The 17,066-nt window shown below is 45.0% G+C and overlaps 1 protein-coding gene across 3 annotated transcripts in view; it reads right to left on the bottom strand.

The window, feature by feature from the left end:
• LOC134356558 (cadherin-16-like) overlaps positions 1-17,066 on the bottom strand; it is an 84,614-nt gene that overhangs the window by 48,013 nt on the left and 19,535 nt on the right. For all 3 annotated transcript variants that reach the window (XM_063067524.1, XM_063067525.1, XM_063067523.1), the window contains one exon: positions 13,101-13,259. In XM_063067524.1, the coding sequence (XP_062923594.1) occupies positions 13,101-13,259 (159 nt within the window). The remainder of the gene's footprint in view (positions 1-13,100; positions 13,260-17,066) is intronic.

Raw genomic sequence — 17,066 nt, forward strand, 5'->3', positions numbered from 1 at the left:
GGTTTCAGTGCGGTCAGTTATCTCTTTGAAATCTGTTGAATGTTGAAATGTCTGCATAGAGTGGATGTGAGGAGGAGGTTTCCTACCATTGGTGGGGGGGGGGAGTCTAGGACCAGAGGTCACGGCCTCAGAGTAGAAGGACGTCCCTTTAGAACAGAGATGAGGAGGAATTTATTTTGCTGGAGGTTGCTGAATCCGTGGAATTCATTGCCACAGACTGGAGACCAAACTATTGGGTATATTTAAAGCGGAGGTTGATGGGTTCTTGATTAGCCAGGGCTTCAAAGGTTATGGGGAGAATGGGGTTGGGAGGGATAATAGATCAGCCATGGTGGAATGGCAGAGCAGACTCGATGAGCCAAATGGTCAAATTCTGCTTACATGTCTTATAGTCTCATGGCCCAGAAAGGAAACCCAACATGAACTCCTGGAGAAGGTGTTTCTCAGAGAATGGTGAGGTGGAACATGAGGAACAGCTACAGTAGAAAGCATGGACCACAAGCGAGGAGGAGAGAGGCTGAACTGGGGTGCAGGGTAGGACATACTTATAGAGTTACACAGTACAGAGACCAGTCTCAGCCATGCTAACCAAAAGTCCTAACTGAACTAATCCCATTTGCCTACACTTGGCCTGTATCCCCCTAAGCCTTTTCTGTCCATGCACCTGTCTAAATGTCTTGTGAGCATAATTGTACACACATCACTCATTCCACATACCCACCACCCTCCGGGCAAGAAAGTTGACCCTCAGAACCCCTTTAAAAATGTCCTCTCTTGTCTTAAACTTGAGCCCTCTAGTTTTACACTCCCCTACAACTACACCCCACCCCCTTAGTCAGGGTCATGTGAAGCCATGGAAACAGGGGTGGATGGTCAAGTGAGCAGAACTTGATAGGTTTTTGATTGGTCAGGGTGTCAAAGGTTACAGGGAGAAGGCAGGAGAATGGGCTTGAGAGGGATAATAACTCAATGTGTCCAGAAGTCAGGGGTCTGATGTCGGTGAGTCTGCTTGTCCAGGACAGGGACTGGAGGCTGGAGGCCTGGAAGTGGCCTGCCCTGAATTGGAGGCCTGTCTTTATGTGTGAGTCCGTGGCAGGGAGGGAAGGGGCTTGCTTTGCAGTTATTGTGTTTTGTTTTAATCCATTAGACTTTAGGACATAGGAGCAGAATTAGACCATTCGGCCCATCAAACCTTTTCCACCATTCCACTATGGCTGATTTATTTTCCCTCTCATTCCCATTCTCTTGTTTTTTCCCCGTAACCTTTCACACCCTGACTAATCAAGAAGCTATCTTCCTCCACTTTAAATAACCCAATGACTTGGCCTCCACAGCAATGAATTTCACAGATTCACTACCTTCTAGCTACAGAAATTCCTCCTCGTCCCTGTTCTAAATGGACATCTCTCTGTAACACCCTGGGAGAGGTTTCACTGCTAACATAATGTTTTCTGTAGAAGCAACGTTTGGGTAATAGTAGAGATAACGGGTGCTTTGGAATGTGAGCTGGGTCTTTTGTTCGACGGGAGATGAAGACAGAAGATGCTGGAGAGAACCAGTTGTGGGATACAACCCGGTGGGAGACTGTGATTCGATGGAGAAAGGCACCGAGATCAACTGAGGGTCGGTGAATATGTGTGACTTTTGGAGGAGTTAAACTCCAATTTGTGCACATTTAACTGGTTAATTATAATGGGCTTTTTTTTCTCTTTCTTTACTAACCTTTTAGTTAAGATTCATAAATATAATTCCTTTAATCGTATGCAGTGTGCTATCTGCTGTTTCTTGGCACTGAGTTGTAACAGGGTAGCAAAATTACACAGCATCCACACAAACGGGGGTATGAGGTGGGAGAGCCATCTCAATCACATGGGTCTGGTGGGAGCGGAGTGTATCTTCCCCAGACTCACATAGCCAAGGAAACCAGTGGGGTCCCATCTCTATTCCAGGAGTTCCCTACCTTTTGTCCACAGACTCCTTGCTTAATGGTATTGGTCCACAGCATAATAAAGGTTGGACCCCCTGCCCTATTCCGAGGCTGTGCCTTCTAGTCCTACACTCCCCCACTAGCGGCAACACCTTCCCACATCCACTTTATCTTGGCCTTTCAATATTCAATATTGTTGTGTATTTAGTACTTCAGAAAGTTTGAGTAATCTTACATAGATACACACATATATTGGTTGATTAAGCATTCCATTTTTGTTTAAATAATTAATGATGGGTTATCTGTAAGGATATGTTAATTGCCTAAGTCATCACATGACACGTGTGTGCCTTGCTTAAAGGAAAGTTTAAGTTACACCCACATTCTTGGACTCCCTGCCTTCCTGTGAATTAATTTAATGTTTTGAAATTACAAAACATAACAGATAAGTTTCAAGATTAGATAACTTTCAATGAGATCTTCCTCATTCTTCTAAACTCCAGTGAGTACAGGCCCTGAGCCATCAAACACTCCTCATACATTAACCCTTTCATTCATTGGATCATTTTCATAAACCTCCTCTGGACTCTGTCCATTGCCAGCACATCTTTGCTTAGATAAGGGGCCCAAAACTGCTCACAGTTTCCAAGTTGCTGGTGAACACAGCAGGCCAGGCAGCATCTCTAGGAAGAGGTACAGTCGACGTTTCGGACCGAGACCCTTCATCAGGACTAACTGAAAGAAGAGCTAGTAAAGAGCTCTTCTTTCAGTTAGTCCTGACGAAGGGTCTCGGCCCGAAATGTCGACTGTACCTCTTCCCAGAGATGCTGCCTGGCCTGCTGTGTTCACCAGCAACTTTGATGTGTGTTGCTTGAATTTCCAGCATCTGCAGAATTCCTCATGTTCACAGTTTCCAAGTGCAGTCTGACCAACGGCTTATAAAGCCTCAGTACCACATCCTTGTTTTTATAGATGTTGTTGTTGTTTATGTTGTTGTACTGAGAATCCTGGGAATGCTGTGTTGGTGCCGGAATGTGTGGGGACATCTGAGGGCTGTCCCTGGGACATCCTTGGGCTGTGCTGGTTGTTAACACATATGAGTGTTTCCATGTATTTTATGTGTGACAATTAACACTCATCTTTAAATCTGTGGAAGGGGACAGGGTCCAATATATTGATGCAATTACAAAGAAGGCAGAACAGTGGCACAACAACGTGTTTGAGGAGAATTGGTATGTCACCACAGTCACTCACAAACCTCTACAGATGTATTGAAGAGAGCATTCCAACTGGCTGCATCACCATCTGGTACAGAGGGGCCTCTGCGCAGCATTGGGAAAAGCTGCAGAGAGTTGTAAACTCAGTCAGCTTCATCGTGGGCAGTAGCCTCCCCAGAATCCAGGACATCTTCAATATGTGATGCCTCAAAAAGGCAGCATCCATCATTAAGGACCCCATCACCCAGGACAGGCCCTCTTCCCATTGCTACCATCAGGAAGGAAGCACAGGAGCCTGAAGGCACGCACTCAACATTTCAGGACAGTTTCTGCCCCTCTGCCATCAGATTTCTGAAGGGACGATGAACCGATGAATGCTGACCTCACTATTTTCCCTCTTTTTTTGGGCTAGTTATTTAATTAATTTTTTATATACTTTAGTAATTTATAGTATTTATATTATGTATAGTAATGTACTGTTGCAGCCTAACAACATGTTTCACAATGTATGCCAGTGATATTAAAGCTGATGCTAATGGAGTGTGTCAGTTGCACTGTGCTGTCATTGCTGTACAGACAGCCGAGAGTCATCAGCACTCCTGCAGGGAATCAGCCCAGGCTATTGTGCTGAAGGCACTAGGGAGATGAGGGAGCTTGCGCCGAGTATTGACACATCAAGAAGCGGAGGTAAGCGTCAAGGGGAAGCAGGAGAAAGATCTCAGGAATGGGCAGTAACGGATGCTCGTCTGAGTCACTTCCAGAGAGCAGGAGACGCAGACCGAAGAACCCATGTGTCATTTATGAACAGAGTCACTGCGTTCCCAGCCTCCATCTCTGTACATTAATAAAACATGTCAAATATCATTGCCACCTCCCCTCTACAGAACAATGACAGCTTGCTCTTGTTCCTGGAACTGACGTCACCAACAATCATCCTGGGTAAAACCTGATTAAGGAGGAACATTAAGTAAACACCTTTTGAATATCAGAAGGCAGGGAGACCGGAGTCATCTCCTGTTTAGATGACACACACAGTTCTGAGCAAGAGCATTTTCTGCTGTGGCTGCCCTAGAGTCACGTTGTATTACAGCCTGGCTCAGGGTCTGTTGCATTATCACTGCCTGGAACAGCTTGTTCTGTGTGCATTTAGCAACTTAGCTGCACCTCAGACAGCCACAGTCCTCCCAACACACAGGCACACAAGAGGAGGGGACACAGCCCACTCCTCTAAGATTAGAGATTCACTTCATTTGTCACATGTACATGGAAACATACAGTGAAATGCGTCGTTTGCATCAATGACCAACACAGCCCGAGGATGTACTGGGGGGCAGCCTGCAAGTATCGCCGTGCTTCCAGCACCAACACAGCCTGGCCAGAATTTACTAACCCTAAGCCATATGTGGGAGGAAACCAGAGCACTGAGAGGAAGCCTACCTGGCCACAGGAAAACAAACTCCTTACAGGAAGCAGTGGGAATTGAACCAGGAGTGGTGAAAACTGGCACTCTAAAGCATTATGCTAACCACAATACTACTGCACCACATCTACAGACAGCATTTCCAGCAAACACTGCCTCAAAAAGGCACTGTCCATCATCAAAGACCCCACCTTCTCATTGCAACCATCGGGCAAGAGGTACAGAACCCTGAAGTCCCACCACACCAGGCTCAGGAACAGCTACTTCCCTTCAACCATCAGGTTCTAGAACTGACCTGCGTGATCCTAACCCTGTCAGCAGAGGAGCCCTGCAGACCACCCAGGGAGAAACTGTGTCATTTTTCACTAGGAATATGTTTCTGCTCAGTTTCTCTTTCCTCACTGTCTTGTGTAATCTACAGTGAGATTCTGCAGATACTGAAAATCCAGCACAACACGCACAAAATGCTGGAGGAACTCAGCAGGTCAGGCAGCATCTGTGGAGGAGAACAAATAGGCAGCGTTTCAAGCCTGAAACATCGACGATCTATTCTTCTCCATAGATGCTGCCCAACCTGCTGAGTTCGCCCAGCATTTTGTGTGCGTTTCTCCATGTTCTGTGTGTGTCTATATCAAGCTGCCTGTGAAGCTGCTGAAGGCCAAGTGTTTCATTGTACCTGTACCTTGTCAGACCTACACACAGGACAATAAGCTCCACTCAACTTCAGCAGGAAAGCAAAGTGCAGAAACACATCAAGAAGACAGGATTGTTCACAGATGTGTCTACTTGTGGACAACCCGAAAGGCCAGGCAGTGGAATGAGCTGAAAGGCAAAACTTGTGAACAGGTAGATGTCAGAACAAGCAACCATCATCATAACGTAGACACTACAGCACAGTACAGGCCCTTCAGCCCACAATGCTGTGCTGACCCTTTAACCTACTCAAAGATCAATCTATCCCTTCCTTTACACATAGCTCTCCATTTTTCTTTCATCCGTGTTCCTATCGAAGAGTTTCCAAAATTTTCCTAATGCATCTGCCTCTACCACCAAAGCTGGCAGCGTGCTCCACACATCCACTATTCTGTGTAAAAATCTTACCTCCGACATCCCCCTATACTCTCCTCCAATCACCTTAAAAGGATGCACTTTTGTATTAGCTGTTGCCACCCTGAGAAACAGTCTGGCTGTCCACCCAATCTACAGCTCTTATCATCTTGTACATCTCTATCAAGTCACCTTTCATCCTCCTCTGCTTCAAAGAGGAAAGCCTAGCTCAAAAGACACAAGACACAGGACATACTCTCCAATCCAGGCAGCATCTGGGTAAACCTCCTCTGCAACCTCTCTAAAGTTTCTACATTCTTCCTATAAAGAGTGGACCAGGACCAAACACACTCTTCCAAGGGTGGTCGAACCAGGGTTTTGTACAGCTGCGATATTACCTTGCGGCTCTTGAACTCAATTCCCCCGACTCTTGAAGATCAACATGTCCTCTGAACAACAGTCACTCATAATACTGGTTAGAGCATTGGAGACATGTGGAACCCCCACAGGGATTGCATAGAGTTTAAAGGAGGAGAGGAGGAAGAGAGGGGTGAGCATGGCAGCACAGTAGTTAGCACAGCACTTTACAACACCAGCAATCAGCGACTGGGGTTTAATTCCTGCTGCTGTCTGTAAGGAGTTTGTATCTTCTCCCCCTGACCATGTGGGTTTTCTCTGGGTGCTCCAGTTCCCCCCCACAGTCCAAAGAAATACAGTTGTGAACATGTTATGTTGATGCTGGGATCGTGGTGACGCTTGCGGGCTGCCCCCAGCACATTCTCGAACTGTGCTGGTTGTTGATGCAAACGATGCACTTCACCGTATCTTTCCATGTCAAGTCAAGTTCAAGTTTATTGTCATTCAAGTGAAACAATGCTCCCAACCTTTTTTATGCCATGGATCAAGGTGTCCGCGGACCCAGGTTGGGAAACCCTGCTCCAGACCAAGGTGTACAACACAGTACATCTAACTCACACACAAAGCGTACAGTAATATCACCACAAATAAATTAACAATTAATAAGGCGCATTGATGACAAGTTAAAAAGTGAACAGTATAATACTGAAGGTAATTCACATGTGATGAGACCTGTGTGGTGGCAGGGAGCTCTGTAGTCTCATGGCCTGGGGGGAGAAGTGGTTTTCCATCCTCACAGTTCTGCTGCTGTACATGGGACAAATGAGTAAGATTCACAACAACATAACGAGTCAGTACCTTGTGCCTGCTCTCCCCTTTGATGAGACCACAGATGACTTTTGACCTCAGCACTAACGCCCAAACTAGGGACCGGACTGATGTAGGTAGAGAAATAGCTGATGGAGTTTAAGGCTGCTTACACCGAGGTTAGGTGAAACTGGAACTAGAGGTCATAGGTTAAGGATAAAAAGTGAAATATTTAATAGGAACTTCTTCGCTCAGAGGGTGGTGAGAGTGTGGAACGAGCTGCCAGTGGAAGTGGTGAATATGGATTTGATTGTAATATTTAAGAGAAGTTTGGGTAACTACATGATGGGAAGGGTATGGAGTGGTATGGTCCAGGTGTGGGTCAATGGGACTAAGCAGAATAATAGTTTGCCATTTACTAGATGGGCTGAAGGTCTACAGCATACTTTCAACACTCAGGGTACTGAGTATAAGACCATAGGACCACATGACATAAGAGCAAAATCAGGCCATTCAGCCCATCGAGTCTACTCCACTATTCCATCATGGCTGATTTATTATCCAACTCAACCCCATTCTCCTGCCTTCCCCCGTAACCTTTGATGCCCTGACTAATCAATAACCTATCAACCTTCGCTTTAAATATACTCAATGACTTTGCCTCCACAGCCGTCTGTGACAATGAATTCCAGATTCACCACCCTCTGACTAAAGAAATTCCTCCTCATTTCTGTTCTAAATGGACATCCCTCAATTCTGAGGCTCTGCCCTCTGGTCCTAGACTCCCCAGCTATAGGAAACATTCTCTCCACATCCACTCTATCAAGGTCTTTCAATATACAATAGGTTTCCATGAGATTTTCCCTTCATTCTTCTAAACTCCAGCATGTAGAGATCAGAGCCATCAAGCACTCCTTGTACATTAAACCTTTCATTCCCAGAATCATTCTCCTAAATGCTGACAAGTCATAGTGCAATTGTTTAAACTTTGGCTTGGCTGCTTTTAGAGTATTGTGTGCAGTTCAGGAGGGATGTAGAGGCTTTGGAGAGGGTGCAGAAGAGGCTTGTTGCATGGTTTAGAGGGCATAAACTATAAAGGGAGTTTAGGCAAATGCGTGTTGTTTTCTCTGGTGTGCTGGGTGCCGAGGGGAGATCTGACAGAAGTGTAGATAATTATGAGAGCTGTAGATGGTAGACAGTCAGATAGAATCAGAACCTGAATCGGGTTTATTATCACTGATATCGCTCTGAAATTCGCATTTTGGTGCCAACAGTGCTGTGTTAGACACAAACATTTCGAATCATTCCCCTAAATGCTGACAAGTCATAGTGCAATTGTTTCGAACTTTGGCTTGGCTGCTTTTAGAGTATTGTGTACAGTTCAGGAGGGATGTAGAGGCTTTGGAGAGGGTGCAGAAGAGGCTTACTAGGATGTCGCTTGGTTTAGAGGGCATGAGCTATAAAGGGAGTTTAGGCAAATGCGTGTTGTCTTCTCTGGTGTGCTGGGTGCCGAGGGGAGATCTGATAGAAGTGTAGATAATTATGAGAGCTGTAGATGGTAGACAGTCCGATAGAATCAGAATCTGAATCAGGTTTATTATCACTGATATCGCTCTGAAATTCGCATTTTGGTGCCAACAGTGCTGAGCTAGACACAAACATTTCTATGTTACAAAGGGAGTTAGATGCACACAAAATGTCAATGTTTCAGGCTGCAACCCTTCATTAGGACTCCTGTTGAAGGGCCTTTGCCTGAAATGTTCTCCCTAGACGCTGCCTGACCCGCTGAGTTCCTCCAGTGTTTTGTGTGTGTTACTTTGGATTTCCAGCATCTGCAGAATCTCTTGTGTTTAGAATCAGGGGGTCCCAACCTTTTTATGCCATGGACCAATACCACTAAGCAAGAAGTCCATAAACGCCAGATTGGGAACCCCTGGTTTAGACAGATAGACAAATACTGAAGACAGTACAAAGAGAAATAGTGAAATAAAATCCATGGGTTCTTGGATATTCAGAAACCAGATGGCAGAGGGGAAGAGGCTGTTCCCTGAACATTGAGTGTGGGTCTTTGAACTGCTGTAGCTGCTCCCTGTTGGCAGTAATAAGCAGAGGACATGTCTTGGATGGTGAGGATCCTCACTGATTGATAGGAAGATGTAGATAAGGTAGATAGTCAGAGTCTTTTCCCTCGGGTGGAAATCTCAAATGTCAGAGAACTTCAGTTTAAGATGAAAGGTGGAAAGCTTAAAAGAGGCAAGATTTTCACACAGAATGGTGGGTGTCACGGATGGTGGTAGAGGCAGATATGATAGCCATGTTTAAGCAATACTAAAACAGACAGCAATTGAAGGGATATTGACCATTTGCAGGAGGATGGGATTCATTTGGAATGTCACCATGCTCAGCATAGACAAAATGGACTGAAGGGACGGTTTCTGTGTTGTACTGTCCTATGTTCTGTCATTCTTTTCAGCACTAAAAGTAGCCATTCAGACCATCATCCATAGTGGCCCTTTGAAAGACAGTCCAGTAATTCCCATTACCAGCCTTATTTTAATCAGTGGGGTGCATGGGGTGTCCAGGGAGGAGAAGCACCTAGTGACGGGGATTGTCATGTCCAGTCCAGGGCAGCTCACTCACGTTTGGGCCCTACCAGACACTCAGCTCTCACCAATGCTTTCAACTAGCTGTTTGTATGTGACAACAACACCCGGTACACCACTTTGACAGGCAGGCTTAACCAGATGAGGATAGCCAGGGGGCCTCGTACCCTGGTGAGACAGGGACATGCCTGTCCTAATATGTGAAGGCAGCTCCAGTGGACTGGGGAGGTGAGATCTACAGTGAGATCCAACGGCCAGGAAGACGGTTCTGCAATGCTCTGTGGAGAGCGAAGCATAGAAGACATCATGGTCATCCACTGCAAAAAGAAAACCCCCAGTTTGTAATAATAACACTGGACCTGGACTTCCAAGGTCAAGAGAGTGTAACTGTCACAGTGCAACGGCTTTTCCACTTTAAAAACTCTCCTACACAGGTTTCCAGTCATCGTCAGACACACTGGACAACCACCAATTCTCATCAGGAGAAAAGCTTGTTCACAAAGTAGACAGCAGAGGAGTGGTTTGTGAAGAGAATGTTGGTTCATCCTTCAATAGCTGCTTGTCCTATGTATGCACTCAGTGGGAAATGGGATAAGCTAAGCTTGACCTTGGTCAGGGCAGTAAACAGAAGTCTCCTCAGCTGGAGTTAGGTCCATGGGGGATAATTCTGCAGCACGCCCTCAGGACGTGGACACGGGCAAATCTTTACTCAGCTCTCCACTGCAGATCACAACAGGAGGGAGATCTTCGATCAGCACCTGGGTTATCTCCAAAGATATCAAAACAGTCAGACGCATCAGAGGAAGAGTTAATGTACAAGAATGAAGTGAAGAAGGCAAATGCATTGTTAGCATTCATTTCAAGAGGACTGGAATATAAAAGCAAGGATGTAATGTTGAAGCTTTATAAGGCATAGGTGAGGCCTCACTTGGAGTATTGTGAGCAATTTTGGGCCCCTGATCTAATAAAGAATGTGCTGATGTTGGAGAGGGTTCAGAGGAGGTCCACGAGAACAGTTCCGGGAATGAAAGGGTTACCATGTGACACCCATTGATGACTCTGGGCCTGTCGTCACTGGAATTCAGAAGAATGAGGGACGATCTCATTGAAACTTATCAAATACTGAAAGGCTTCGATAGAGTGAATATGGAGAGGATGTTTCCTACGGCGAGGGAGTCGAGGACCAGAAGACACAGCCTCAGAATAGAGGGACGTCCATTTAGAACAAAGATGAGGAGGATTTCCTTTAGCCAGAGTGTGGTGAATCAGTGGAATTTGTTGCCACAGACAGCTGTGGAGGCCAAGTTAATGGGTGTACTTAAGGCAGAGGTTGATAGATTCCTGGTAAGTCGGAGCATGAAGAGTCACGGGGCGAAGGCAGGAGATTGGGGCTGAGAGGGAAATGGGTCAGCCATGATGAAATGGTGGTGCAGATCCAATGGGCCAAATGGCCTAATTCTGCTCCTGTATCTTATGATCTTATGGACTTAGGTTAAGACTTCAACATAAGAGTTAGGGAGAAGAGTAGGAATATTGAGTTTGTCTTGGTCACCTCCTTATAGGAAGGATGAAGAAGCTTTAGAGAGGGTGCAAAGGGGATTTACCAGGATGCTACCTGGACAGGGGAGCATGTCTTACGAGTATAGGCTGAGTGAGCTTGGGATTTTTCTCTTTGGAGAAAAGGAAGATGTAAGGTGCCTTGATAGGTTTACAAGATGATAAGAGACACAGATAGTGGATAGCCAGAGACTTTTCCCAGGACATAAATGGCTAACATGAGGGGGAATAATTTGAAGGTGATTCGAGGAAAGTTTAGTGGGGATGTCAGAAGTAGTTTTTTACACAGGGGATGATGAATGTGTAGAACATTCTACCAGGGGTGGTGGGAGAGGCAGTTAGAGTGGCACACTGGCATAGCGATTAGCACATCACTTTACAGGGCCAGTGATTCGAAGACGGGGGTTCAATTCCCAATCTCCCGGCTGTAAGGAACTTGTGGATATTACTCATCCCCACATGGGTTTCTTCTGGGTGCTATGGTTTCCTCCCACATTCCAAAAACATACGGGTTAGGGTTCATAAGTTGTAGGCATGCATTACTGGCACAGGAAAATGCCAGCACTTGCTGGCTGCCCAGCATAATCCTTGCTGATTTGCTTTGACACAAATGAAGCATTTCACTGTATGTTTTGACATACATGTGACAAATAAATCTAATCTTTAAATCTTTATATTAGAGTCATTTAGGAGACAGATAGACACATGGTTGAAAGAAAAATGGAGAGCTATGTAGGAGGAAAGAGATTGATCGAAGAGTAGGTTAGAAGGCCAGCACTACATTGTGGGCTGAAGGGTCTGTACTGTGCTGTAGTGTTCTACGTCTAAGAGGAAGGGGCTTCAATGGGAATGCACTGAGGAATGGACCAATGGGATTAAGCTATTGGAAGAACAGACCTATACAATGAAAATATTAGAGGCATCCAATGGCATTAGATGTTGAGGAATGGGAGTATGATATTGAAAAAATAAAGAATGATATATGAGAGTATTGATGGACCTATAGTTTTAGGGTTATTGGGAAGGGCCAATGGAATGAGGATATTAAGGGTTGGGCCAATGGTCCAAGGGTATTGAGGGCTGAGTCAATGGCTTGAGGGAATAGAGGGTTGGGCCAATAGTCTGAGGATATAGAAGGTTGGGCCAATTGTCTGAGGGCATTAAGGGTTGGACCAATGGGCTAAGGGAAATAAGGGATGAACAACTAGAATTAAAGCATTGAAGGATGGCCCAATAGGATTAGGGCAATGAAGGATGGGCCAATAGTCTTCAGGTATTGAAAGATAAGCCAGTGAGATGGAAGCATTGAAAGGATGGTCATGATCTTCAGCTATTGAGAGATGGACCATTGGAATGGGGGCATTGAAGATTGAGCCAGTTAGATGGGAGCATTGAGGGAATGGACATGGCCTCCAGGTATTGAGAAATGGGCCAATAGGATAAGGGCAATGAAGAATATGTCAAAGGTTGTTAGGTATTGAAGGACGAGCCAGTGAGATGAGGGCTTTGAAAGACCGGACATGGCCTTCCGGTATTGAGAGATGGGGTGACTGTCTTTTGGTTTTCGGGAATGGGCTAATGGAGTTAGAGCATTGAGGGATGCACATTCCTTCGGGTGTTAAGGAATGGGCTAATGGGATTGGATGGTAAGGAGATGGGAGAATGGTGGGCTTTACTGGAGGAATACCATAAGACTATAAGACATAGAAGCAGAATTAGGCCATTCAGCCCATTGAGGTTACTCTGCCATTTCATCATGACTGATCCCGGATCCCATTCAGCCCCATACACCTGCCCTCTCACCATATCCCTTGATGCCCCAACCAATCAGGAATCTATCAACTTCCGCTTTAAATATACCTACGGACTTGGCCTCAACCACAGTCTGTGGCAGAGCATTATACATAATACGCTATAATACAACATGTAATATATTTATATGTCTTCTCTCTTGCCCTCTGATTCTGGGAGAGGAATCCAAGAGCACTCAGGCTCAGTGGGAGACGGCAGTAACGCACTCTGCTGTCAGCATTGAAGCATTGGAGCACAACAGTGTTGGCATGGACTGGTGGCCAGAACCTCTGATAGTGCTTCCTGTGTTGGAACCCATCCCGCTCTGTGCAGCATAGGCACGGGAAATGAGGAGACGGGTATAGTGGCCCTACCTTCCGCAGTCAATGAGAGGTCACCGGTCAGCTCGTCGACCTGGAACATGTCATCAGAGGGAAGAGCTGGCTCTTGCGAGATGACTTCGTAGTACAGTTGACCGTTGGGGGTCGAGGGGTCGTCTAAATCAGTGGCGACAACTCTCACGATTCTGTATCCTACAACAGGAAATAGCATGAGATTACAGCAACAGACCCAATAATTCTGCCAACCCTCTCTGTTCCCCTTCCCAGAACCAGATCCTTCCAGAAGGTGGAAATCCGAGATTAAAACTGAAAATCCTGGAAGCACTCAGCAGGTCAGGCAGCATCTGTGGAGAGAGGGACAGTCAAGTTTCAAATAGACGACCTTCCAACAGAACACATCTGCCTCCAACCTTTCCCTTGCTTCTCCTTAAATCCATTTCTATTCTTCAACTCTGTGTATTACCGAGGGAGCCTGAATCTGAGATATTATCTCTATTTCTCTGCACAGTGTACAATGATGTTGCCAGGACTTGATGACTTGAGTTACAGGGAAAGGTTGAATAGGTTAGGATTTAATTTCCTTGAGTCTAGGAAATTGAGGGGAGATTTGATAGGGGTATACAAAATTATGAGGGGTTATAGAAAGGCAAGCAGGCTTTTTCATCTAAGGTTGGGTGGGACTAGAACAGGAGGTCATAAGTTAAGGGTGAAAGGTGAAATATTTAAGGGGAACATGAGGTGGAAGTTGTTCACTCAGAGGATGGTGAGAGTGTGGGAACAAGCCGCCAGTGGAAGTAGTGGATGTGGGTCTGATTGCAACATTTAAGAGAAATTTGGATAAGTACATGGATGGGAGGGGTATGGTTGGGGTGCGGGTCAATGGGACTAGGCAGAGTAGCAGTTTGGCACAGACTAGATGGGCTGAAGGGCCTGTTTTTGTGCTTAGGTGCTCTGTGACTCTATGACAGCTGCTACCTGACACACTGAGTGTTTCCAGCATTTTCTGGTTTTGTCCCAGATTTCCAGCAACAACCTTCATTTGATTATTCAGCGTATTTTCATGGATGAGAATATTTGTCGAGTGTGTTGGATCAGGGTGTAGAATTGTTACGCATCTAGTGTTTTTTGTTACAGTTTAACCTTTCTAAGCTTGCTTGTAGTTTTTATACACTCACCTATCTACTTGTAATCGTTTAATGAATTTTCCAGTAATTGTAGTCTACCTGAACTGGTATTTTCTAGAAGCTTCTCCATTTTTCTGCAGCAGGTACCCATAAGACACAGGGGCAGAATTAGGCCACTTAGCCCATCAAGTCTGCTCCACCATTCCATCATGGCTGATATATTATCCCCCTCAACCCCATTCTCCTGCCTTCACCCCGTAACCCTTGATACCCTGACTAATCAAGAAACTATCAACCTACATTCTCAGTCTACAAAAGAGACCCATATCAGAATCAGGTTTATCATCACTCATATTATGTCATGAATTGTTTTTTGCAGCAGCAGTGCAGTGCAATACATAAAATCATTACAGGACTGTGAAAGTGACTTAGGCACCCTAGCTTCAGTATATATAAAGTGCCTTAGACTTTTGCACAGTACTGTAGGTTAATTGTTATCACTGGAATTTGTCATCTCTAGTCTTGAGTATGAGACAGCCACAATTGCTTTTATCTTCTTTTCCTTGTCCATTCTTTGTTCTTGTAAAATAGCCATAATCACAAAGTTTTACGTCTCAATCTTGAGTTCCAAAGAACCTCGGGTTTCATATCACCAGATCCAACAATTGCTTGGCCCACACTCTCAGCTGAATACCATGGTAATATTAACCTCATAGGACACAGAACATGGAACATACAACAGTACAGCACAGTGTGGACCCCACTCCCTGAATGGCAAATGAAAATAAATTCCACATTGAAACTATGAGGACTGAAGGTTCAGCAGATTGATTTCTTGGGACACAAGTTTTTCCTACAGAAATCTGTACAGTCTAGACTTTCACTAGAAATTCAACTTGTCTAAGGATGTGCTGGGGGCAGGCCACAAGGGTTGCCATGCTTCTGACACCAACATAGCAAGCCCACAACTCACTAACCCTAATCCATATGTCTTTGGAATGTGGGAGGAAACTATAACACCCAGAGGAAACCAAAGCACCCTGATGAAATTGGAGCACCCAGAGGAAACTACACAGCCAATGGGAAAAACATACAAATTCTTCACAGACAGTGCTGGGAATTGAACCCTGATCTTACAGATGACACTGTAACATGTTATGCTAACCACTACACTACTGTTCCACTCTAAACAATAAAACCACAGGAGTATACACAAGGTGGACGATCACAGTCTTTTTCCTAGGCTTCATTTATTCGTGATGTGTCGTGAGATATGACGTGGGCATTCGCAGTCTTTCCATGATCATGATTATCCTTGGCAAATTTTTCTACAGAAATGGTTTGCCATTGCCTTCTGCTGGGCAATGTCTTTACAAGGTGGGTGACCCCAGCCATTATCAAAACTCTTCAGAGATTGTCTGCCTGGCGTCAGTGGTAACATAACCAAAACAAAACAGTGGTTGCTAAAACAAAGGAGCTGGTTGTGGACTACAGGAGGAATGAAGACAGGCTAGCCCCTACAGATAGAAACTTTTTAAATACCACGCTGCCTACCCTTCCGATTTCACACTCTACTGATATCACTGATAAAATTTTACGTTTAAATTCCTTTCAGAAGGGATTAATAGCACTATTTATGATATAATTATGAAATTACAGCCAGGTATATCTAATAAAATTAAAAATGAATGGGAAAGGGAATTTCAACTTCGTCTACCTATAGAGAAATGGGATAAAATTTTTCAATTAGTTAGCTCTTCCTCTATTCGTGCTAAACATATGCCAATACAATTTAAGGTAGTGCATAGGGCCCATATGCCTAAAGATAAACTAGCTCATTTTTATTCCCATATAAACCCTATGTGGGCACGTGGCCAAGTGTTTAAGGCATTGGACTAGCTACCTGAAGGCCGTGAGTTCAAGCCCCAGCCAAGGGAACATGTTGTGTCCTTGATCACTTAATCACACAGTGCTCTGCGACGACACTGGTGCCAAGCTGTATTGATCCTAATGCTCTTCCGTTGGACAACATTGGTGTCATGGAGAGGGGAGACTTGCAACATGGGCAACTGCTGGTCTTCCATACAACCTTGCCCAGGCCTGCACCCTGGAGAGTGGAGACTTTCCAGGTGCAGATCTATGGTCTCGCAAGACTAACGGATGCCTTTATAAACCCTACTTGTGACAGATGTCACTCTGAGGTGGCTTCCTTGAGTCATATGTTTTGGTCCTGCCCTCTCTTGGAAAAACTCTGGAAAGATACTTCTGATATTATTTCAACAGTTTTGCGTTTTGGCTTACAACCCCATCCTATTACGGCAATTTTTGGTTTGCCAATGACAGAACATAGATCTTTATCCTCTTCAGCCTGTCAGATGATCGCATTTGTTACTTTAATGGCCAGAAGATCCATTTTATTGAATTGGAAGGAGACCAACCCTCCTACTACATTTCAATGGTTTTCCCAAGCTATATCATGTTTAAATTTAGAAAAAAAATTAGAGTGTCATTTTTGATCCTTCGGTTAAATTTGAAGAGACCTGGAAGCCAATTATTCAACATTTCCATATGATGTAACTTGACCTTTTCCGAATCCTTCTTATTAACTTAAAATATATGAATAGAGGAGCGGAGCTGACGACCTTATTGAATGCAACACTCACAACACCCTGGAGGAACTCAGCAGGTTGCGCAGCATCCGTGGAAACGATGAGTCTACGTTTTGGGGCTGGAACCCTTCGTCAGGACTGAAGAGGGAAGGGGCAGAGGCCCTATAAAGAAGGTGAGGGGAGGGTGGGAAGGAGAAGGCTGGTAGGTTCCAGGTGAAAAACCAGTAAGGGGAAAGGTAAAGGGGTGGGGGAGGGGAAGCAGGGAG

The sequence above is a fragment of the Mobula hypostoma genome, chromosome 14 (genome assembly GCF_963921235.1).
Source record: "Mobula hypostoma chromosome 14, sMobHyp1.1, whole genome shotgun sequence".
Lineage (NCBI taxonomy): Eukaryota > Metazoa > Chordata > Chondrichthyes > Myliobatiformes > Myliobatidae > Mobula > Mobula hypostoma.